Raw genomic sequence first — 24,075 nt, 5'->3', positions numbered from 1 at the left:
CACTAGTGATGGGAAGTTCGGTTCTTTTCCGCGAACCGGTTCTTTCGGACAGTTCGATTTAATGAACCAGTTCAAAAATCCAGTTCACCAGTTCTTTTACGTCCTGACGTAATGACGTCATTCACAATGACGTAATGACGCAAATTCCATTATCCCGCTGCCGGCAGATATTAATACAATCAATTTATCACATTCGAACAGTTCTTTGTAATTCTAACTTTAGTTGAATACGTTTCTTACATTTAAGTTTTGCAACTAAAACACGCAGTACAGGCATTTATGTGCAAACGTGGATGTTTTACGTGTCTTAAAGATATAAAGTTAATAAACTAATCTTCATCAATTTACAAAAAGCGGCATATAAAAATACAGACTAACCTGCACAATAGTCAATAGTACAATAAAATGACATATATTGAGTGACATATACTGATTTTATCATTTTAACATTTTTTATAAAAATGTTTAATAGCCTATAACTAGTTACTATGCATATCCCAATATGTATAATTTGCTCTGAAGGTTCACGCATGCGCAGCATCAACAGTATGTCGGATGAAGAAACAGTTCTCAGTTCATTGTACTGGTGATTCGCTGTACCAGTTCAGTTATTCAAGCATGCGCAGTATCAACAGTTCTTCGGTTCTCGGACGCGTCCGCTAGAAACAGTTCTCAGTTCAGTGTACTGATGATTCGCTGTATCGGTTCAGTAATTCACGCATGCGCAGTATCAACAGCTCGCGCTCACAGTTCTCTCAGCACAACATGTCAGTTCAGTGTACAGGAGTTACATATACTCCGGGCATGACTGAAAGTGAGTAACTTTAGTAACTTGTGGATCAGCGCTGACTCAAGTCGCGAACTGTTTAGAACGAATCAGTCCGATTTGGTGAACCGGTTCATCCAGTTCACTAAAAAGAACTGGTTCAAAAGAACGATTCGTTCACGAACTGGCCATCACTATTCTGCACAATGATAAGGATCAAACTTCACTGTATGTGTCATGTGGTTAATGGAATGTTTTCTCTGTAAATCAAGTGTCGCTTTCTGTGAAATACAATTTAAATCACGGCTAGAACAATGAGGGCTTTGTACAGACCCGCCTGGTCAGCCCTTGGAGAAAAGAAAACAAAATCCGCAAATCTGTGATGAGGGTTTTGTAATTCGTCCCCTCAGTTTATAAACCGTACTCACGGGTTATTAAACTGTTCCCTCTGTTTTACAAACTGTGCGCACAGATTAATAAAGGAATAAGATGCAATTGTGTATAGTTATTTAAGAAACATATTAACCAAATAAGTCTTTAAAAATTATATAAAATTGCAGAACTATTTAAAATTGCATGCTACTTTTAAATGCACGAATGGAAGTAGCATCTGATTAAAATATTACTTAAATATTACATACAGTACAACGTAAAGCACGTTTCCAGTTAGGAAAGTACTTCATACCCTGAGTTTGGGGAGGAGTTCATAAATGACCTCGATGCAAACATATGGGTAATGGATATTGTGTAAAGGTAAGGATGCCAATAATAAAAAAGAATAGGTATGTTATATTCCTTAATTAGAGTTACATTTATCTTTATCTGTCTATCTGTGTTTATCCTAGGTGGTCAGACAGTGCAGCAGGATATGACTGTTTCTTTGTCTCATCCACAGCCTCCATCTCATCAAAGTTTCCTGACATGTACTTATTTTTCTTGTTATTTTTGTAATTTTTGTTGTTATTTTTGTTGTCCTGCACATCAAGGCACAGCACAGCCAGACTGCCACTGTTGGGCCCTTGAGCAAGGCCCTCAACCCTCCCTGCTCCAGGGGTGCTGTATCATAGCTGCCCCTGCACTCTGACCCCAACCTCCTCAGTTGGGGTATGTGAAGAATGGGTATGAAAAAGAATTTCACTGTGCTGTAATGTATATGTGGCAATAATAAAGGCTTCTATATTGCAAGAAAAAGTTTCATGTTTAAAATGTTGAATTTTTTTTCATCAGGAGTTCATTAATTTATACTATTCAACTGACTACAGTTTTCAAAAATAACGAAAATGAATCAAAAAGAAAGCTGTCTCCTTTTATTAAAATATGCATATGAAGTATATAAGACTTCAACAATAACATTTAAAACATCTGTGAAATGAATGGAACTCTAATAATAATCTGATAAAGCTGTCTGTTAAACTGTCCATAACAACTTTTTAGTGCTAATGGCTTTTTAACATGTTTTAATCTCACAATATTTAACACTGTAATAAGCTCTTGTCTTAGTGCAAGATACAGATTAAGTGCTGTAAACCTATCCTTGGGAATACGAAGCTGATGTTGTGCCATGATGTGTGAACACAGGGTGAAAATGTTCTCATCAGGGATGTCAGAGCGATGGATGAGCTGTTTCTCTAATGTTGTTTTTACTGTTCAGCTCAACACTGTATAATATCTATTGGTTACAGGACTGTAACCTGACACTGAATCCTCCAGATGTGGATCAGTAAGACTGTTTATTCTTAATAAAATACAGAAAAGCAGATTCACACAGTTAAGACGAACCAAAACCACTGGTGACTTTCATGACTGCTGAGTAAATACAGTGCCTTGCAAAAGTATTCATATCCACTGAACTTTCACATTTTGACACGTTACAACCACAAAAAAATGTATTAGGATTTTATGTGATAGACCAACACAAAGTGGCACATAATTGTGAAGTGGAAGAAAAATGATAAATGGTGTCCAAATTTTTTTTTTACAAATAAATATCTGAAAAGTGTGGCATGCATTTGTATTCAGCCCCACTGAGTCAATACTTTGTAGAACCACCTTTCGCTGCAATTACAGCTGCAAGTCTTTTGGTGTATGTCTCTACCAGCTTTGCACATCTAGAGAGTGAAAATTTTGCCCATTCTTTTTTGCAAAATTGCTCAAGCTCAGTCAGATCGGATGGCGAGCTTCTGTGAACAGCGATTTTCAAGTCTCGCCTCAGATTCTCAATTGGATTTAGGTCTGGACTTTGACTGGGCTATTCTAACACATGCATATGCTTTGATCTAAACCACTCCATTGTAACTTTGGCTGTATGTTTAGGCTCATTGTCTTGCTGGAAAGTGAACCTCCGCCCCAGTCTCAAGTCTTTTGCAGACTCTAACATGTTTTCATCAAAGATTGCCCTGTATTTGGCTCCTTCCATCTTCCCATCAACTCTGACTAGCTTCCCTGTCCCTGCTGAAGAAAAGGATCCCCACAACAAGATGCTGCCACCACCATGTTTCATGGTGGGATGGTGTGTTCTCGGTGATGTGCAGTGTTAGGGTTCCGCCACACATAACGTTTTGAATTTTGGCCAAAAAGTTCAATTTTGGTCTCATCTGACCAGAGCACCTTCTTCCACATGCTTGCTGTGTCCCCCACATGGCTTGTCACAAACTGCAAACGGGATTTCTTATGGCTTTCTCTCAACATTGGCTTTCTTCTTCCATTCTTCCACAAAGACCAGATTTGTGGAGTGCACAACTAATTCTCCCACCTGAGCTGTGGATCTCTGCAGCTCCTCTGGAGATATCATGGGCCTCTTGCCTACTTCTCTGATTAATGTCAGTTTAGGTGGACGGCCATGTCTTGGTAGGCTTGCAGTTGTGCCATACTCTTTCATTTCCGGATGATGGATTGTACAGTGCTCCGTGAGATGTTCAAGACTTGGATATTAATTTATAACCTAACCCTGCTTTAAACTTCTCCACAACTTTATCCCTGACCTTTCTGGTGTGTTCTTTGGTCGTCATCAGGGGCGGTTTTAGGATTTCATTTTTAGGGGGTTTAGCCCTCAGTGAGAATCTAAAACAAGAAGAGTTTTATATTATATATTATATGACTACATAGTAAGCCAAAAGTTATGGTTTTATTTAAAATGGCAAAAGTGTACAAATTTTATGCATGATGTAATGATGTCAGTCTTGAATCAAATCAGTTCATGTATGTGTGCATTCTCTACAAACAGTGTGTCCAATGAATGCAGTCATTAATAAAAAAATATTCACAAGACAAAGACCAAATCAATAAATGTTATTTTTATTTAGTATTGAATGAATTGCTTGCATTAATATTTTGTTTGTGCTATCAACTCTGGTAATAAGAATAGTGAAATTCTACTGGTATAACTGTTTTTTTTAATGTCAACATAATACTGTATACTGTGTACATACATTTTAAAAGAAATGTCTCCAATTAAATAATGAAAACTACTGAAACTACTATGCTATGCTACTATACTGTGAAAACTAACTACATGCCTGTGCTTCTCCGTTCCGATAAAGCAGACAGCTGATGCTCTGTTGAAAGACTACAACGCATGCGTATAAAATTAAAGTAAAAAAAAATCGTTCCCTGAGCAAACTGATAAATAATTTTCTTTCCATCGACGTCATGTCCTGCATTTTAACATAATTTTTATTTTTTAAAAGTAAAAATTAGACTTATGGTATTAGGGTGGCTGAGATCACAGGCAGGGGGGCTGGAGCCACCCTAAAATAGGTCTAGAACCGCCCATGGTCGTCATGATGTTGTTTGTTTACTAATGTTCCCTAACACAATTATGAGGGATTCACAAAACAGCTTTATTTATACTGAGATTAAATTACACACAGGTACACTCTGTTTAGTAATTAGGTGACTTCTGAAGTCAGTTGGTTTCATTGGATTTTAGTTAGGGGTATCAGAGTAAAAGGGGGCTGAATAAAAATGCACACCACAATTTTCAGATATTTATTGTAAAAGAAATTTGGACGCCATGTATCATTTTCCTTCCACTTCACAATTATATGCCACTTTGTGTTGGTCTATCACATAAAATACTAATAAAATACATTTTTGTTTGTGGTTGTAACTTGTCAAAATGTGAAAAAGTGGGTATGAATACTTTTGCAAGGCACAGCTTAGGTTTTTCTTGCTTTAGAATCATTATAAGAAACAATAAAACTAACTAAATACCATTATTATTATTATTATTATTATTATTATTATTATTATTATTATTATTATTATTATTATGTAGCACCCTTATTAAAAAAATATTTGGATTGGTATTTGGAAAATCAACATTGATAATCTTTTTTCACAATATTCTGCTGAATAAATAAAAAAAAAAGAAAAGATATATAATTATGTTGTGTTGTGTTATTCTGGGCCTAATTACAAAATGAAAATTGCACTTTAAAATGAATATTAAACTTGTCCAAATTTTTTGCTATATGCTGAGATCACTGCTTTAGTTATAACATACTGTACTTATACTTTTTTTTTTTTTTTTACATCTTTGTCATAAGGTAATTAAGGTAATCTCATTCCGGATTGTTTTGTTCCTGCAGGAACACTGTTCTGATCAGACTGATAAGCTCTTTCTAGCTTTAGGATTTATAAAGTAATTTAGATTCTTAATTAATTAAAATTAGATATTTCTCTTATATTGCACATAGTCATTTGGCTGCATGTCACTCTTATATTACGTAGGTCATTAGATTCATATACAGTACGTCACCATTTTCATTCCGTAAATCAGGTTCAGAAATCATATCATTATTGAACCAGGATTAAAAAAAGCTTTACTTTTCCACAATATGCTCTGATTGTTCCATATGACAGAAGCTTGTGGTGTGAAATTAGTCATAAAGTTAATTTGCTGTGCCGTTTTATGAGCTGTTTAAAATTGGGAGCAAGTATCAATTTTAATTAACCTCATTTTTCAATTTAGGAATGAGAAACCAAAATGATTTTGTCACCACAATATTTTATACAGTTAACAGAACAGTGTGTGTTGAAGTCAAACAAACTTAAGTAGCACCAAAACGTTGCTGGTCTAGACTTAAGAACCGCTTGCGCCAGGAGCTGTGGGCGGGGCTACTGTTAGTGCATTTGATAATGTACCTTAAGTATACTAATGTTTAATACACTTTTACTTTACCGCGATATGATACATTATCAGCACACATGATAGTAGGTAGCTACATTTTTTTCTGTGTTAACGATAAAATAACGTTATGTACTTTATCGATTACAACCTCCGTTTATACAGATTACACGGGGCTGCACGTACACGTTTTATTCGCCGCGTTTGGATGCCAATGTAGGTTCGCAAAGCCATGAGCATTAACAGTAAAGCAACATCCGCCATTGTTGTTGTGTTTGTGTTTGCCGCTGCTGCGCTAACGTTGCTGGGACACGTGACACGTATACAGTGACGTCACACTCGGCGCTGTGATGGCTCTCTAGCCGGTGGAAAGGCAAACCGGTTCTTAGAAGGTTCGCCCGTGGAACCAACTTTGAACCAGAACCAGCGCTAGCTCTGAACCAGCACCCGGTTCTTTCCGGTGGAAAAGAGGCATAAGTGACGTACAATCCTCTGCTCTACTAGAAGCACACCATCAATCAAAAAGAATTCCCTTATCTCGGACGAATTCAATGTATGTTTGGCTTGCGATTTTTCTACAAGTACAAAAATGCTGCCTATATGCCTCTGGGACTAACTTATAAGCTTTGAGTACTGCTAGCTTAACCACATCATTAGAGCTGCGTAATGCAATCTAGGAATCTGCAATTCGCCAAACATCCCTTATTGCAGTCACACACATTTCTTCTGATTTTATTTTGTAGTAACGAGTAACGAAGATGCTTAGTGGAAATATAACGGAGTAAAAGTATACATTTTATCTAGGAAATGTAGTGGAGTAAAAGTGAAAGTTGACCTACATTTAAATAGCGAAGTAAAGTACAGATACGTGAAATTTCTACTTAAGTACAGTAACGAAGTATTACATTACAACACTGGTAGAATCACAAGCACAGGATTCTTCTTTTAAACTCCTAGCAGAGAAGTAAATTACCAACTTAACGCAAGTTATACATGGTATTGCACACACCATTATTGAGGATATTTGGAGCAATATTACATGTAATTGTTAAACTTGATTCCCTTACATATACATTTGCTTTTAAGCCTAATTATTAATTTTGATTATAATGTGATTGTGACAGGGGAAGAGGTTTCAGGTTGGGGGTAAAGAGTTTTTTCTGTCACCACTTTTGAATAAAAAACAATATCAAGGCTATAAAACTTGTCAAAACTCCTCGAATCACAAAAGTATCAGTGAGAAGTTGAGAACACTCGTTTAAACAGTGCATACACTCGAGCTTGACTGCACATCACATGTTTTACTTTATTGATACTGCTTTTAATCATAATGCAAAGACCGGTCATCGGGTCTTTTTTTTTTTCAGCGACGTGTGGACGAATTCTTTCTACACACACACTATTTTATTCCTTGATAACAGACCGCTGCTAACTATAACACACCGTTGCCATGAAAAACAGAGCATTGCCATACAGTATGGACACTCAGGATTCTAACCGTAGAGACGGAGCGCACTATTTTCTTTAGCGGAAGCAAAACAATTGTTCAGCAGTTTCGCATTGCAGCCACAGGCATATGAGACCTGTAACCTGAATAACAGTGCAAAGCTGCGGACTCGTTCTGAATATTTTAAAGCAGGGACGTAGCCATCATTTAAAAAGTGGGGGGGACGAAATGTCTAGTGTTATCTGTTTTTTTTTCCAGTTAACCCTTGTGTGAATGACAGGTTTTATTTTTAATCATGATTTTTTTAATCATGCTTTATATGCCTTATGATTATATATGATTATAAAACAGAAAGAAAGAAAGAAATAGAACAGCATGCCACTGGGACAGTACCCTTAAAAGGACATCTTTGTACCTTATTTAACCCCAAAAATGTATAATTTATACATTACATTTATACATTAAGGTACACATTGGTCCTCTAAGGTAGTAATGTGTACCCTTTTGAGTATAAAGTACAAAGATGTCCTTATAATGGTACTAAGAGTATATTGTTTAATGTGATTTACCTGCACCTTATTATTAAAATGACATCTTTAATGTCGTCCTCGTCTCTGTCGTGTACATACAGTGACACATACTTGATAGGTAGAATTGGCAGAGTTAAACATGCTGTAAAATCTCAGTTCAACATTATCTTTATTCTTATTTGAAGGGTTTTGATAACAAGAAGAGAGTTTATATAACGTTTGTCATAAGTTTTCCTTATAATCCTTTAAATTAAAACTTGATAATTATTCAACAAGCGCAACAGGCAGAGTTACTAAACATTGTGCAACACAATTCGGATACCATATGCCAACTTACACTGCTTGACATTTTTATAAAAAAAAAGGAGTGAAGCGTTTTTTGCCGCTTTGAGCTCATCGTACCCGAATGGTGGACCACGGGTGAGACTCGAGCTACAGTACTGGGGGCGCGTGATGATGACGTGACAAGTGAGTGATTGCCGTGAACGTCATGTATAGACTATCTTAAACTTTCTTGTCTCTTTGAATTTTAAATCACTCTGAATTTATATATATCGCTCCATTAAAACCTCAACATGTGGTGAACACAACTCTCCACTAAAAAAGTGAGGGGGACGAATTTATTTTACAAAAATTGCAGGGGACATGTCCCCCACATAATCTACACACATGTTTTAAAGGCGTAACAGCTGATGAAAAAGCACACACAATTGTAGATGAATATGAAGAGAGATTTTATATTAGTTTTTATTTTATACAAAACATTTATCTCGTCTTTTTTCGTCAACAATAATGCATGTTAATTTAGTCTTAGTCAGCGTTTTTGGACAGTGGTGCAGTCTGGTCATCATCTCGGTCATGAAAAAAAAAAAAAAGGTTGTTGACGAACATATTTCGTCTCGTCTGACGAAATTAATACTAGTTTCCTGAGTACCTGCAGTGTAGAAGCTCCTGCTCTCTGCATGTTGCTGATGATGGTTTCCACTTGTCCTCGGTCTCTCATATGCACCGATGCATTGTTCAGCTCCGGAATCTGAACAGACAGACCTTTAACTCTATTAATCTGATTTAGTTGAATGACTCAGGCACATCTTTATTGTAATCACATCATCACTAGATCCAGTGAAAGGAAATAAGGTTCTTGATCCTGGACCTGAGGTGTAGCACACAGGACAACATACACGGCGCTGACTGGATGTAAAAAAGCACAGCGGGAATAAAGGGCTGGTGTTCGAGAGCTGGATGAGCCTCTGATTCGGTTCTAACTGTAGTGCAGAATTTGCAGGTGAACAGAGATACAAAGTGTGAAGTGTGAGAGAGGACATGATCGGCTGCTCACCTATCAGAGCTGGAATATAAAAATCCTTTGTGTCTCCTGTTGCAATATCAATTACATGTGATTTAATTAGCTTTAGGATGAGCTCATAAAGTAAAAGTGCACTAATGACAAAACTGCTGTTCTAGAGAATTAATTAACATCTGACCACCAATCAGAATGCAGCAGCCTGGTTTAAAATCTTATCTGACCTCACACTACATATCTGACCTCACACTACATATCTGACCTCACACTACATATCTGACCTCATATTACATATCTGACCTAACAATACATAATCCTCTCCACTGCTTCTCTCTTTCTACCCATCCCGAGGCATCCAGAAATTATACCAGCCCCGATCGTCTTCCGCGTTGAAGATTTTGGACCTCCACTGAGATGAGGCTGACTCTGTGAGAATGTGTTCATCTAGAGATCTAGCAGCTCCAGTTGGATTCTGCAATACTATATATAATACTATTTGTTTGACTGTATATTTATAATCACACTGTATATTTAATATATGATAAAAAGTTTTTCTGCGTGAGAAATATGATGTGTGGTGGGAGAGCGTGAGAAAAGACCAAAATGTGTGACTGTCACTCTCATTGTGTGACACTTGACAGCCCTGTTATACGAAGATTATTATACAAACATTCAAGATTAATGTTAGACTTTGTATTGTTTGTATTTATCCACAATGAACAAGACTGAGGTGACTGTGGCAAGGAAAAAAACCCTTACATGGAAAAGGAACAAACCTTGAGAGGAATCAGACTCAAAAATGAACCCATCCTCATTCGGGTGACACTGGATTGTGTGCTTATAGTCATACAGTCCAGGAAATGTATACTGATTGGGATTTGTTGTCCTCAAAGACCATATGCATCTCCAGGGCTCTCAAGCATTGTCAGGGCATTGTCAGACAGTCAGTTTTCTCACACCCTCTGTAAAACTGTTGGCTAAGTTACAGACACTCATGAACTTTCTCTAACAGCAGTCAAAATGTCTTTTTTTTTTTGTCAAACAAGTTTTGAATTTGTTGTACGTAACATTACAACAGGAGATCATGACTTACTCTGTGCTCAAGTGATGCTCGCAGCTCCAGTGGTTTTCTCTGTGGGTGAACGAGGATGATGCTGAACAATTCCAGGATTTGCTTTTTCTTCATTGGTTGCTGGGTTAAATCTTACCCATATACAATAGTGCTATTTTCTGACTGGCTATTGTGTAGCTTCTTTTTTGATTGGCTGATAAGTGTCAGGCTCGACTAAGAACTCCAGGTGAGACGCGCTTGATTCCTGCCCGGTTCCATAGAGACAGCAGTGCGTCTTAAATATTAAACAATAATAAAAATAATATTAAATATGTTTAATATATGATAAATAGTCAAAAAGCTTTTCTGCGTGACAAAATGTGTGGCGGGAGAGCGTGAAAAAAGACCGAAATGAGTGACTGTCACGCTCAATGCGTGACACTTGAGAGCCCTGCCGACCAGTGTGAATACTGTATGTTCAAACAATATTACACATAGACAAAGTACGATATGTCTAAAAAAAATTGACAGTAAAAAGACAGCAGTTCAGATCAGGTTTATGTTATTATCCAGCTGGCAGATGATCCATGTTTATTTCTGAAGAGAAGAATCAGGTTCCTGTTACACTGCAGACATTACAGTTGTCTTCAGCGGCTTCAGGTTTATCAATGAATTAAAGGAAATCTGAAATAAATACTGTGTGTAATTGTAGCATTTCCCAAATTAACGTTCTCTCTTTCAATAACGCTCAGGAAAATGCTTTTAAGGAGATTCACAAAACTAAAACCTTTTGACCTGTTGATTAATGAGATATTTGACAATTCAAGTTTGAATATTATTGTCTAAAGCAGAGGATGTATCTGGATTTGTATCTCCTGCATTTTCTATGTTGAGCCTAAAACATTTGTAACTATAGATAAAAGTATGGTTAAGAACCACTTTTCCTGGTTCGGAGCAGGTGCTTTGGCGGTCGAAACAGAAAGAACTGGTTCAACATTAGGATCTGGCTCCGAACCAGCACTCGAACTGCCTTGGTGGAAAAGGGGCATTAGAGAGCTTGTGTTACTTGTAAGATTTTAAACAGTGTCTTCCCGAGACGATGGTACTGTACTTGAACAAACATAAAGTAACAACTATCTCCGGCAGCGGTGTTAGCAGACGAATTTGTGCTCACGCACCGAAGCGTTTTTCAGCCAGTGATCGCAGAAAGGAGTTTTTTTAGGCCACCGTCGAAGGTTCAGCAGCCCAAACTGAGGGGTGAAAAGCCAAAAGAAATGTGAGTGTTTTTACTGTTATAAGAAAGGACATTTTATAGCAGAGTGTTTGTCCCTAAAGTGCAAGCAGCAGGCCCAAACAAAAGAGGTGGCATTTGTGAATACTGTTAGTCAGAGTGCGCCTTCTGTACAGAATAAAGGTGAAATTGACCGTGTTTACTAATCATTTCTTTTGTGTATCACTATCAGATAGGGAGGAAGATCAGGTAGAAGTGCAGGTGTTAAGAGACACGGGCGCCGCCCAGTCGTTTGTGTGCACAGATGGCAAACATCAGTTGGATCCAGTAGGCTTGTACAGAGTTTCAGCATGGAGGTCATGAGAGTCCCAGTGCACCGTATTCATCTGCATACAGCCTGTTTTACCGGTGAAAGGTGTATCTTTCATTTTAGGTAATGATTTGGCTGGAGGGAAAGTGGTACCTTCGCTGGAGGTAGTTGACACCCTGTCGACGGAGCATGGTTCTGATGAATTGTCTCAGAATTATCCAAGTGCATTTACTGCTTGCATGATAACACATGCGCAATCAGAGAAAAATGGTAATGTGTCTTTATTTGACTCTTTCTTGTATTCAGATCAGGAGACTGAGGAAATGCCTGAAGACAAGCTTCAGGTCAGTGATCAGGGGAATGAGGCAGTAGTGAGCGACCCATTGATATTGTCTGTAACTCGTGAAAAACTAATTGAAGCTCAGATTAATAATGTTTCATTTGTAAAATGCTTTAAATTGGCTGAGAAACCTGCACTTGACAATGTCTCATTTTTATTGAAAGATGGACTACTGATGCGGAGGTGGCATAGAAATAATACTGTCGCGGAGGAGTGGAATGTTGTTTGTCAGATTGTGGTTCCATCTATATTTCGTCAACATGTGCTATCATTTGCTGTCTGGACATTTGGGGGTGACAAAAACATACAACCGCATTTTACAACATTTCTTTTGGTACGGTTTGAAGCGTGACGTCGTACAGTACTGCAAGACTCGTCATGTTTGCCAGTATGCTGGGGAACCGAATCAGGTGATTCCACCAGCCCCATTAATCCCAATTTCTGTCATAGGCAAACCATTTGAGCATGTCATAGTAGTTTGTGTTGGTCCTTTACCCAAGGTCAAATCTGGTAATCAGTTTCTATTGACGATTATGTGTATGGCTACCAGTTACCCAGAAGTAATTCTTCTCCACAAAATTACATCCTGAGCAGTGGTTAAATCTTTAACAAAGTTCTTTACCACATTTGGTTTGCCGAGGATTGTCCAGACGGATCAGGGGACTAATTTTCTATCTAAATTGTGTGCTCAGGTTTTTAAATCACTCCATATCACACACCGTATATCCAGTGCTTATCACCCAGAGAGTCAGGGGTCATTGGAAAGATTCCATTAGACCTTGAAAGCTATGCTTAGAAAATACTGCATTGATACAGTGTCTGAGTGGGACGAAGGTGTTCCCTTGCTGTTATTTTCAATCCATGAAACTGTGCAGGAGTCCCTTAAGTTCAGCCCATCAGACCTGGTCTTTGGCCATACCGTGAGAGGACCATTGAAAGTTCTAAAAGAGAGAATGTTAGGTATGGAGGTCTCGAAGAAAACAAATGTGTTAGACTATGTCAGTAAATTCCATGATGTCATTGTCTAAGACTCAGGGAAAGATGAAAACTTGGTATGATAAATCTGCTGTCAAGAGGTCTTTTACAGTTGGCGATCAAGTCCTGTTTCTACTTTCTGTTCCGGGGTGCACATTAACTGCACGTTTTTTTGGGACCTTATGAGATCTTGGAGAAGAGGGGAGAGACAGATTATGTATTGCGTAAGTCAGACAGAAAACGTCAAAAACGGGTATGTCATATTAATATGTTGAAAGCCTACCATAACAGAGATGACAAGGAGTCACTCCAGGAGAAGGAAGCCTGTTCTGTCCGTCCAGTAGGGGTCGCATGTGACAAGTGTTCATCCGTGCAAGAAATTCTACTCCAAGGTACACATCTAAAAGAGCTCATTCCTAAAAAGGTTTAAGTATCATAAGGTAATACATTTAGGACTCTAAACGTATAAACTTGAATCAATTATAAATATGGGAACAGCAGCAGGATATTAAGGATCACCACAAACAAAGGGTCTACGTGACTGCGATTACCATTTAAAGTGACCACTTGGTTGATAACTGTAACAATACCAAGACAAGGTCTTGGTATTTTATGCTGGGATAAACTTCTTGTTCTTCATTAAGATCTTCACCCTCATCGTTTTATTTTCAGACATTTTTTATTTCTTATACAATACAGATTATTTCAATACAGAATTGTATTAAACATTATTGTCTTCCACTTTAGCTGGTTTCTGACTAAAGAGGAGTGTTGTGGGACACAGGAGACACGAAACACTAAAATATTGTTTCTGTTCAGAATTTGAATGTAGAAACACCTTTCTGAATTATTCATTCATTCATTTTCTACCGCCAAACAACAAAACACACCAACATCTGTAGTCAAAAATAATAAACACAGTGATGAAACAATATAAATGAATTTATTTGTTTCATTATTATTATAACAAACCAGGAAGCTTGACGCAGTATATATTGATATACTGAATATATTATAGATCCAGTACGTGAGATTTAGTAACAATAATAAAGTAGAACAAAAGCAACATGAAATACTGTATTTCTCTTACACAAAATATTATTCTGTACACTCCGTTTCATATAAAAAGTAAAAGAAAATAACTATATACATTTACAAAAAAATTTTATAATAAAAATTCAGTGTTTTAACACACAGAACATTATGTAATGAACGGTATACACAATTATAGAAATAGTTTTTGTTTTTTTTACTTTTTGTACCTGTCACTCATCACTCTTACATGAAATACTTAGATAATATGCATACTGATCGTTTTGCTCTGTATATAAAAATATAATTTCTGAGCTCCCTAAGATGCAATAAACGAAGAGAAAACTTTATCCCAGAAGATTTATACACAGATGTCCAATAACAGACTATCATGTCATAAATAAAGGTGAATGTGGCAGATGAATAAAGCAATAAGATAAATGTTTAGAATGACAGATAGAGTTTAAATCCTTATCTCTACTCTATAATGTCACAAAATAGCCAATTAATAAATCAAGTCGTAATTCCTGCCAATTAAATAATAAAAACAATTATATTGGAGAAGCAAACACGAAGACAAGAGATTCACATTTAAGTATCACACTAAGGATTGTAAAAAAACAAACAAACAAAAAAAAATAAAAAAAATGTATTAAATAAAAATAACATTACAAGCATCTAAAGAAAACTTTGAAGTGATAAAACCAGTAAATTCAGAGTTCTGGGGAAATGACACCTAAATTCAATTCTATATTTTATGTTTCAGAACCTAAATAATTGTGTGGTTCTCATTAACATCTATAAAGAAATAAATAACCTTAAGTAATAATTTTTCTCCCAAAGAACACGCTTCCTGCAGAGTAATTAGCAGGCAGGTTACTAATGAAATCCACAACATTATTTCATCATCAGTGAGGTGTGACTGTGTATAAAAGCAGAACTTTGGTCAGTTTGGGGTTCTGGAGCAATCGGGTGTGAGTCTACATCATACCAAGGAGAAAAGGACAACAGCCAGAAGTCAGGATTCACCATTCTACAGTTAGAAGGACTGTTTACATGTGAGGAGAACCTTTAATACAGCTGCTCTGTATGTTTCATTAGTGAGCGTCTCAGCAAATTCAGTCCAAGCTCAGACTGTTTAATGTTCAGTCATATAAATAAAACCCCAAAAGCAACATCATGTCACCTATAGAGCTATAAAGCAGATTAAACCAAGTGTGAAGCGTGGTGGTGGAGGGGTGATAGTTTGGGTTTGTTGAGACAGTCGATGTCCACTTTATTACTAGAATATTCCTGAGACAAATGTGAGATAAATAAGAAAATGTATCACTCTGTCTATTCTTATTAACACAGGGAGATACTGGATACAGTATCAACATATAATGTATGACATATAACAGTATGAACATATAATGAACCTAAATAAATAAATTGTGGATCAGATTTTTTTGTTTTCTTATTTGTTTCATCTCTATGTAATTATATGCACAATTACTCTAGAATAAAAGAATGTGGGATTTTTCTTACCTGCTAAGACCGAGGGCTGAGGAACAGAAGCCAGATTCTCCAGTTCATGTTCATTACTTTGTGGAGGTGAATCCTGTGTTAAAGATGAGACATAATCTTTAGGAAATGTTCTGCTTATTTGTCTCATATGTAGAATGTAGAAACTGCACAAAAGTTAATGATGTTAACCAGTTTTTGATGAAAGCTTCTATTTATTCCATGTTAAATATTCCACACAGTCATATACTGACCCTCTGTCTCTGTTTACACACACATTTCTGTCGCAGCTTCTTTATTTCATCTCTAAACCTGTAATAATGAGAATAAAAAAACAATCATGTCTTCATTCTGAACAAAACTGATAAGTAAAATAAATCGTTCTGTATATTTATATCCCTTAAAAATACACACATACCTTTCTCTGTTATCCTTCCCTGTGTGAAAGAAAAACCATGACAGTCTTTTAGAACAGAAACTAATCATGTTTAGAGTGAACACAAGAACTAAACACATCCAGTAGATTATACTTACAGAAAGTAGATATTTGTAAAGCAAGGTAGCACGCAGCAAATACACTTTCAGTCGGTAGGAGAATAAGTCGCAGATCCACTGTACGCTCACCATTTCCTGTTTATAATTATGAGTGGAAAAGAAAAGAAAGTTCCACATGTAAATATTAACTGGACTGATTTCAGCAACATTGTTGTGTTTAATATCATATTTATCTGTCAGTAATTTCACACTAACATTTTACAGTGATGAATGTTGTATTATTGTTAAATCACAGACCACACAGCTCACTCACGTGCTGTTAGGATCAGCTCTACTGATAACACAACAGCATTCACAAACACAACCCCCACTGTACCAAACATGAACACAACCAAATGACCTACAATACAAAGACAAGAGAATTAGAGAAAACATTAACTTTTCCATTTCAACTCAGTTTATAGTTTTGTAATTTAGTATAAATGTCTTTTATGGCCTTGATTTTAACTCGTATTGAGATGTAGCAGTTTACTATGACAGAAAATCATTTTTACTCACCTCGCTGAGTTTCTGTGTTGTTGCCTCGTTGTCTATTTATTATAGCCATAAGCTCTGATAAATAAAAATATCTATTTTTTCTTTTATCATACAGTACATTTCACAACAACAGATACTTTCAGTTTAAACTGTTCTACATGGAAGCAAATGCTAATGACATTTGGTCTGTAAAAGAGAGGAGATGCCCTGAGGGGGATTTATAATTTTAAATATGACAAAGATCTGGAGAATTTGTTCTTGTGTTTGTTAATAAAAAGCTGCTGAGTGAAATTTATTAGCTGTAACATCCAAGCTGTTTGTTGTAACTGGAAATTCATCATATTAAATTCTGAGCTCAGACGTTCCCCATTAACCAAGGACACATTTCTACACTGATCTGTCTGCATCCTGCTCTGTATAGAATAATGTTCTCTATAAACAGGTTCTAAGAATAACAGCAGGATAAACCCATGTTAGAGAGCACTGATATAAACTACATCAATAAAAAAATAGTCAGAGATAAAATGCAGACAGAAGCACAAGTTTCATGTCTTTATCTCTACACAAGGTGGAATATCAGTGCAGCTGCTTCTGAATTTGGGGACGTCACTACTCAATAGGTTTAAATTCCCTCTTATTTGTCAGAGTTACAGATTCATCTAACATGAATTTCTAAATGTAACTTGTTTCTACAAAATTAACATTTCACATGATTTTGTTGACAATCACTGACATTAACAGACACCAACAATGTTGTGTATAAATATGTTTACACTTTTAAAGGAATCTGTAAAAATACAGCGGTTAAAAAACTCATTTTCTAGTGCTGTAAAACATATAATTGTAATGTAGCTTTAAACATTTCTGTTAAAATGACTTGAATTTATTAGTTTTTAAAAATATGCTTTCAAAACAAAAGGCATCTGAAAAAGATTTAAAAAGTAATAAATACCTGGTAAAAAATAATAGTTTAGTCTTGTAAACAGTGTAATCAGGATCAAGATTTGGAGGAATGTAGTCACACAGATCAATGCGTCACGTTCTACAAAAAAACACACACATTTTACACCAATGTGATCATGACACTGTTATTACCTGAATGTTCAGTGTACAAATAATTCACTAAACTGCAGTGAAACACATTTAAAGCTAAAACACAGAGTCAAGCTTTTGTACTGAATGATTCTTAACTTTCAGCTCTTAGCTTCCTGATCGACTTCCTGTTTAGCTTTTAATAAAACTATTAGAACTTCTTATGTACACAAAACCATGTGAGGATCATCCAGTGGAAAAGCTTCTCCTCTAACAATAAACAGTAATGAAACAGGACTGGTACTTACCTTTCACATCAATCTTCAAATTATAATGGACGTAGATCGACACTGAGGCTCTAACAAACTCCAGGAGCAACTGCAATAATCTAAAATGAAAATCACCTGCAACAACAAACAGCTCTATTTCCATCACCTTCATCTCCACATGACACATCTGTCACTGGTCTTACTGAAGTTATTAAATCTGCTGCACACTACAGAATCTACAAACCTCATACTTTCTTATCAAAGTAATAATCACTCCAGAACGACTGACTTTCTTTCATTAAAAAGCTGTTTTATTTGATATAATAGGATACGGACTGAGACACATGGCTGAAACTGGAGGATGTATTTATTATCTGCTGTGTTTCACTATTACAGAAATATTATGGGAATAAAATTGTCAGCACTCTGTACACACTTCCTGCTTTGCTACACTACTTCCAGGGCGGTGGATATCTTCTTTTGATTTTTATTGGTGGATGGCAAACCAACTTAAGGTGCATTTACCGCCACCTACTGGACTGGAGTGTGTAATGGCTGGGAAGTTTAAAAATAAATTAATAAAACAACTATATGTTAAATTCTATTGATCAGTCTTGTTTGTTTTAAGAAAAAAAAACTAATTCAGGGAATATCCTAGACTGTTTTGATTAATTTCCTAATAGAACCTGAAGAGAAATCATTTACACCTAAGAATCTTAAAGCTTGAATAGGTTTAATTCTTGCTCCTTCACATGTGTGGCGGGGCGGTGGATGGCAAGACTTGACACCATATACAACTAAGGATTAAAGCAGACTACGCCACCCCGTTTCTACAAACGGGAAATTTATACCAGAAATAAAAGCACACAGGTTCGTTACCACTGAACGCAGGAGACATGGATACAAATATCAAATACTTTTATTACACAATAATTAATAATAAAAACTGTGACCAAACAGACAAAAAAATAAAGAAAGACAAGAAACTTTCTGGTGGAGGCTTACCAGTAGGGTAGCTAGCTGAACAGTGAGTATCCTAAGACACACTGCTCCCAAACAAACACTCACACCACACCCACTCTAAGTGAGGGAAACGCAGATATCAATGGCAAACAAACACTGTGAGAAACACCACCACCACAGGGCCAAGACAGCTAGCTTCCCCCACTGGGGCCTCCAGCTCCTGAAATAAACAAAAGAATAACAAACTTAGTTGAACTCACAATCAACCCAACAAGTTGCATTAGAATAAGTGCACCCGTAAAGGGGAACACAATGGACAATTTACTGGCCACCAGGATCAGACAGAAAAATGTAACACTAGGTTCGTGTCAAACAGCTCAAACCTAGACATGCCATGGAGCAGCAAGGGGACTCTGCCGGTGATCTGATTAAAGTCATGGCGGAATACCCTGAGATTGTCACCACAGCACTTAAATCCCTATCGCCATTTCCGACATGCTATCTGTGTGAAGCGGGGATTTCTGCAGTGACGGCAACCAAAACAAAACAACGGAATAAACTGGACATAAGCAACACACTTCAGGGGTCATTGTCTCCTATTTTACCCCCAGATGGAACCGTCTCGTTGCAAAGAAACAAGCTCAGGGTTCTCATTTAGTTAGCGTTGTAATGAGTTAAAAAGGCATGTTTAAATACAATTAAATTAAAATTATTAATTTCCAAGGAGGAATTGCTGAAGTTGCCACAGAAGGAGCAATATTGATGTCACTAATTCCCAAATTCTGTGCTTCCTCATTTGCAGTCCATTCAAAGCTTGATAGTTTTTTTATACTCATATTCTCAGCAATTCTTCAAAACTTTCTTAACTGGATGACTATCCAAGTGTTTCTTTACATTGATCCAATATCTCATCTTTAATTTGAACCTTCAGATTTCTAGCGGCATTTCACCATCTCTACTTGTACTGCTGTTATTGGAGATGTTTTTATTGCTCCACAACATATTTGCATAGCTTGTGATTGAATTGCTTCGATCTTTAACAGGTGTTTTAGATGCAGAACTATAAACCATAATGCCATAGTCAATAGCTGCTCTTATCAGTGCACAATAAATCCTTTTAAGAGACTGACGACATGCCCCCCATTCAACTCCTGATAAACACCTCATTACATTTATCACTTTTTTACCTTTGTCTACCATTTTCTGAATATGAGCTCGAAAATTACATTTTGAATCCATCCACGTTCCCAAAAATCTAATTACTGACACTTGCTCCAATTGCTGATCATACATTTTAATATTCATTATTTCATTACTTTTTGCTACAGAGAAACGAAAATCCCATTCATTAGCCCAATTTTCTACTTTTTTAACAGCGTTCTGTATACACTTCTCCACATGCCCCACATTGTGGCCCCTTTTCCACAGCGCGCCATCATCTACATACAAAGACCTTCCTATCCCCGTGTCCATCTGATTAAAAATATAATTGGTCATTAGATTAAACAGAATAGGACTGCTAACACTTCCTTAAGGTGTTCCATTCTCTATTTGATATATCTGAGACAATTCAGACACCCTAACTTGCATAGTTATTTTAAACAAGAAATTATTGATCCAATTATACATTCTAACTTTTATTTCCATTTTTTCTAATTTAATTAAAAGTCCCTCTTTCCACATCATGTCATAAGCTTTTTCAACATCAAAAAATACTCCTACTAACACTTGTTTACTTGTGCCTTTCTTATTTCAGCTTCCAAACAGAGCACAGAGTCCATTGTGTTTCGCCTTTTTCCTGGAAACCACTTTGATATGGTGAGAATTTTATCCTTCTCAATGATATACACCAATCTGCTCATTACCATCCTTTCCATTAATTAGCAAAGGTTTGAAGTTAATGCAGTGGGTCTGTAATTATTTGGTTGTGTATGCTCCTTGCCTGGCTTTGCTATTGGTACTATAACAGCATGCTTCTAGTCAGCTGGTAACTTCCCTGACTCCCACACCTTATTAAAAAGACTTAAGATTATACTTAATGATGTCTCTGATAGATGTTTTACCATCTCATAACAAATATCATCTCTTCCTGGTGAAGACTGTTTAACCCTTGCAAGTGCTTTCTTCAGCTCATATAGAGTAAACTCTAAATCTAAAGTACATCCAGATGGTCCTTTTTCATCCAGTATCTGAGGGTACTTATTCAGGATATGTTCCCTATACCTCCTCATTTCATCTGACCAATTTGAACTACTGTGCACTTAGGTAAATGTTTCTGCTAGTACCTCCACTTTTTCGCTGTCTGATATGACTAGTTTATCATTATATACTAATGCTGCTATTTCTTTGCTTTCCTCCCATTTTCCTTATCATACTGCAAACTTCATTCATTTCAATATCTTCCCCAATATTGTTGCAAAAATCCCTCCAACACTTTCTCTTAGATGTCCATATTACTCTCCTCACTATGCCCTGTGTTTTTTTTTATAATTAATAAATTCATTCACTCACTCACTCACTCACACTCATTTTCTACCACTTATCCGAATAAATTCATTATAATTAAATAATTTTCTAACTCTCTTAAATGCTTTACTAATTGCCTCACTACACTCCTCATTCCACCATGGGACGGCTTTCTTCCTGATACCAGCCTTCTTCTTACCTATTACTTCTATAGCAGTACTTTGAAGAACTTCACATATCTTATAATTAAAATCCTCTACATCTTCCATAGACTTACTAATTTCTAACATTGTTATGACATAACTCTTTAAATTTGTCCCAGTTGGCTGATTTAAATTTCCACCTTGGCATTCTTTCCACCACAGTTTGTGCTATATCTAAACCGATTGTACTGCTGATAGGGAAATGATCACTACACACTGTACTTCGATTTAATACTTTCCAATCACATTTTCTAGCTAAACTTTCAGAGACTAGAGTTAAGTCTAATATTGAATATTTTCCTTGTGACAAATCCACTCTTGTATAGCTTCCATCATTGATACACACTAATCCTCCCCAATCTAGCATGTCTTCTACAATCAATCCATTACTATCTTTTAAATCATTAAAATCACCACACCACTTTATAACTTTCTTTCCCTCTAAAAGTTTCTAGATTATCCTTGCTTAACCTGTCACATGGATTGTACAAGTTAATTATTCTAATACTGTGTACAGTTTCCGAGTCATTCTACGAAACGGGTGCCATTTGGGTCCGCAACATTTGATGAGATGGATCTCTCTCTCTCTCTCTCTCACACACACACACACACACACACACACACACACACACACACACACACACACACACGAGAAAATCTACGAAACGGGTGCCATTTGGGTCCGCAACGTTTGATGAGATGGATCTCTCTCTCTCTCTCTCTCTCTCACACACACACACACACACACACACACACACACACACACACACACACACACATACACACACACACACACACACACGAGTCATTCTACGAAACAGGTGCCATTTGGGTCCGCAACATTTGATGAAATGCATAGGGCACAAAAATGTCCCAAAATGTGCTTACAAAGTTATTTATTGAAGTGCTCTTGTTAGCATGATGTATAATAAAAACACTATTCTTAAAGAATAACATACTATTTTTAATAATTTTGCATTAGTACATAGCCATTTTCACATGTCCATGTTGACCAACATGACATTTGTATCTAAAATATCACCAAATTAGTTGTGTATTTTTAAAAAAAGATATTATTTTCAGGATTATATTTGTGTCCCTTTTCACATAAGATATTTTTTCCAAATAATCCTTATTTTTTTGTAAATATTTTATGATGTGTGCGTCCTTCAATTTGATTTACCACCCCATCACACTAACTTTTTAAATAAATGATGTACTGTTGCTTTAAATGACATCACAAAGCGGAAGTGACATCATTGGAGCCTTTTTGCCGCCAAGAACAAAAACAGACAAGTCCTGACATTCCTCTACATCCTTTATTTGTTGATTTTTCATGTTAGGCAGCTTCCGTCAAGCTCAAACCAACCACCCCGTCACGCAAGATAGAGAGGGAAAACTAATTTTTATATATTTTTTAAGATTATTAATGCAAATAAAATTATATTTCAGATAGAATGCAGGTATGCTAGATGAGGAACTAGACCTCATGGGAGACATGCGGCCATTTTGGGATGATATTTACCACCCCGTCACATACCACCCCGTCACTTGTGCCGTGGTGGTAAGGAATGTGACGGGGTGGTTCTGCTTCCCATTTGAATGTGAAGATGTGTGAAATGAAGGATTCTGATAAAGGTTGCATTCACTCAATGGGCCACAGCAGAGAAAGCAAGGGAAGATGCGAGGGAGGGTCCAACCTCTGTCAAGATCACATTGAAGACAACAATGGAGGACACACAAGACAATCTTGTGGAGTTATTCCACACTCTTCTCCATAAATTCAAAAGACACACATTCAACATAAATCAACAATACTCCTACTGCAGAGAGTTGAAGAAGAACCTGTCAAAAGAGGAGGCAGTGATCCACATTGACTTCTCTGAAAACTACACATGCAAATACAGCTCAGAGATCCAAGCTGTCCACTTTGGCTCCTCGCACCAAAAAGCTACTCTGCACACTGGTGTTTTGTACATAGGTGGTGAAAAAGAGCCCATCTGTTTTAGCACAGTGTCACCCTCCAAACACAAAAGCCCCCCAGCTATATGGGAACGCATGAAACCGGTGCTGAATTATACCACATACCCAGGTGTATCTGTTCTACACTTTCTGAGTGATGGACCTTGTACCCAATACAAACAGAAAGGAAATTTCTTCCTTTTCAGCACAGAGCTTGCAAGACGAGGTCTAAAAGGTGGAACGTGGAACTTTAAGGCAAGCCATGGCAAGGAGGCCCCTGACGGTGTTGGGGGAACCTTGAAAAAAACTGCGGACAAGCTGGTGACCAACAGCCACGACATACCCGATGCCCATGAGCTATATAAGACCATCTGAAGCTGTTGAGCAGGCAATGGAAAAGATGCCAGGCAAGATTCCACCAGTGCCATCCACAATGTGCTCCACGCAAAAGCAGCTGAGATGTCAATGCTTCACAACACATCATTTTAACATGACAGCCCAAAAGGTGCCAACAGAAGCAATTGCTTGGGAA

The 24,075-nt window shown here is 36.9% G+C and overlaps 1 protein-coding gene and 1 pseudogene across 1 annotated transcript; one reads left to right on the top strand and one right to left on the bottom strand.

Moving 5' to 3' along the window:
• The window catches only part of LOC125145344, an 84,788-nt pseudogene that overhangs the window by 24,813 nt on the left and 35,900 nt on the right, over positions 1-24,075 (top strand).
• LOC113650977 lies at positions 14,006-19,316 on the bottom strand. Its single transcript, XM_027159553.2, has 9 exons — positions 17,989-19,316; positions 17,601-17,690; positions 16,670-16,723; positions 16,425-16,511; positions 16,151-16,246; positions 16,035-16,053; positions 15,871-15,928; positions 15,641-15,713; positions 14,006-15,093 (listed from the first exon to the last, which is right to left on the bottom strand). The coding sequence occupies exons 1-9, from the start codon at positions 18,134-18,136 to the stop codon at positions 15,011-15,013; spliced, it is 708 nt and encodes a 235-aa protein (XP_027015354.2). The 5' UTR covers positions 18,137-19,316; the 3' UTR covers positions 14,006-15,010.

This window comes from Tachysurus fulvidraco, chromosome 8, assembly GCF_022655615.1.
Source record: "Tachysurus fulvidraco isolate hzauxx_2018 chromosome 8, HZAU_PFXX_2.0, whole genome shotgun sequence".
Lineage (NCBI taxonomy): Eukaryota > Metazoa > Chordata > Actinopteri > Siluriformes > Bagridae > Tachysurus > Tachysurus fulvidraco.
Note: the sequence above shows the minus strand (reverse complement) of the source record. Positions and strands in the feature narration are given on the sequence as shown.

What these genes read in the sequence shown, in the direction of transcription:
- LOC113650977 (XM_027159553.2), bottom strand. Translation starts at nt 18,136, where the DNA reads ATGTGTCATGTGGAGATGAAGGTGATGGAAATAGAGCTGTTTGTTGTT. An exon ending in AAACTATTATTTTTTACCAG is followed by an intron (nt 16,724 to 17,600) that starts GTATTTATTACT and finishes TTTATTTATCAG; the next exon opens with AGCTTATGGCTATAATAAAT. An exon ending in TCAGCCCTCGGTCTTAGCAG is followed by an intron (nt 15,094 to 15,640) that starts GTAAGAAAAATC and finishes GGTATGATGTAG; the next exon opens with ACTCACACCCGATTGCTCCA.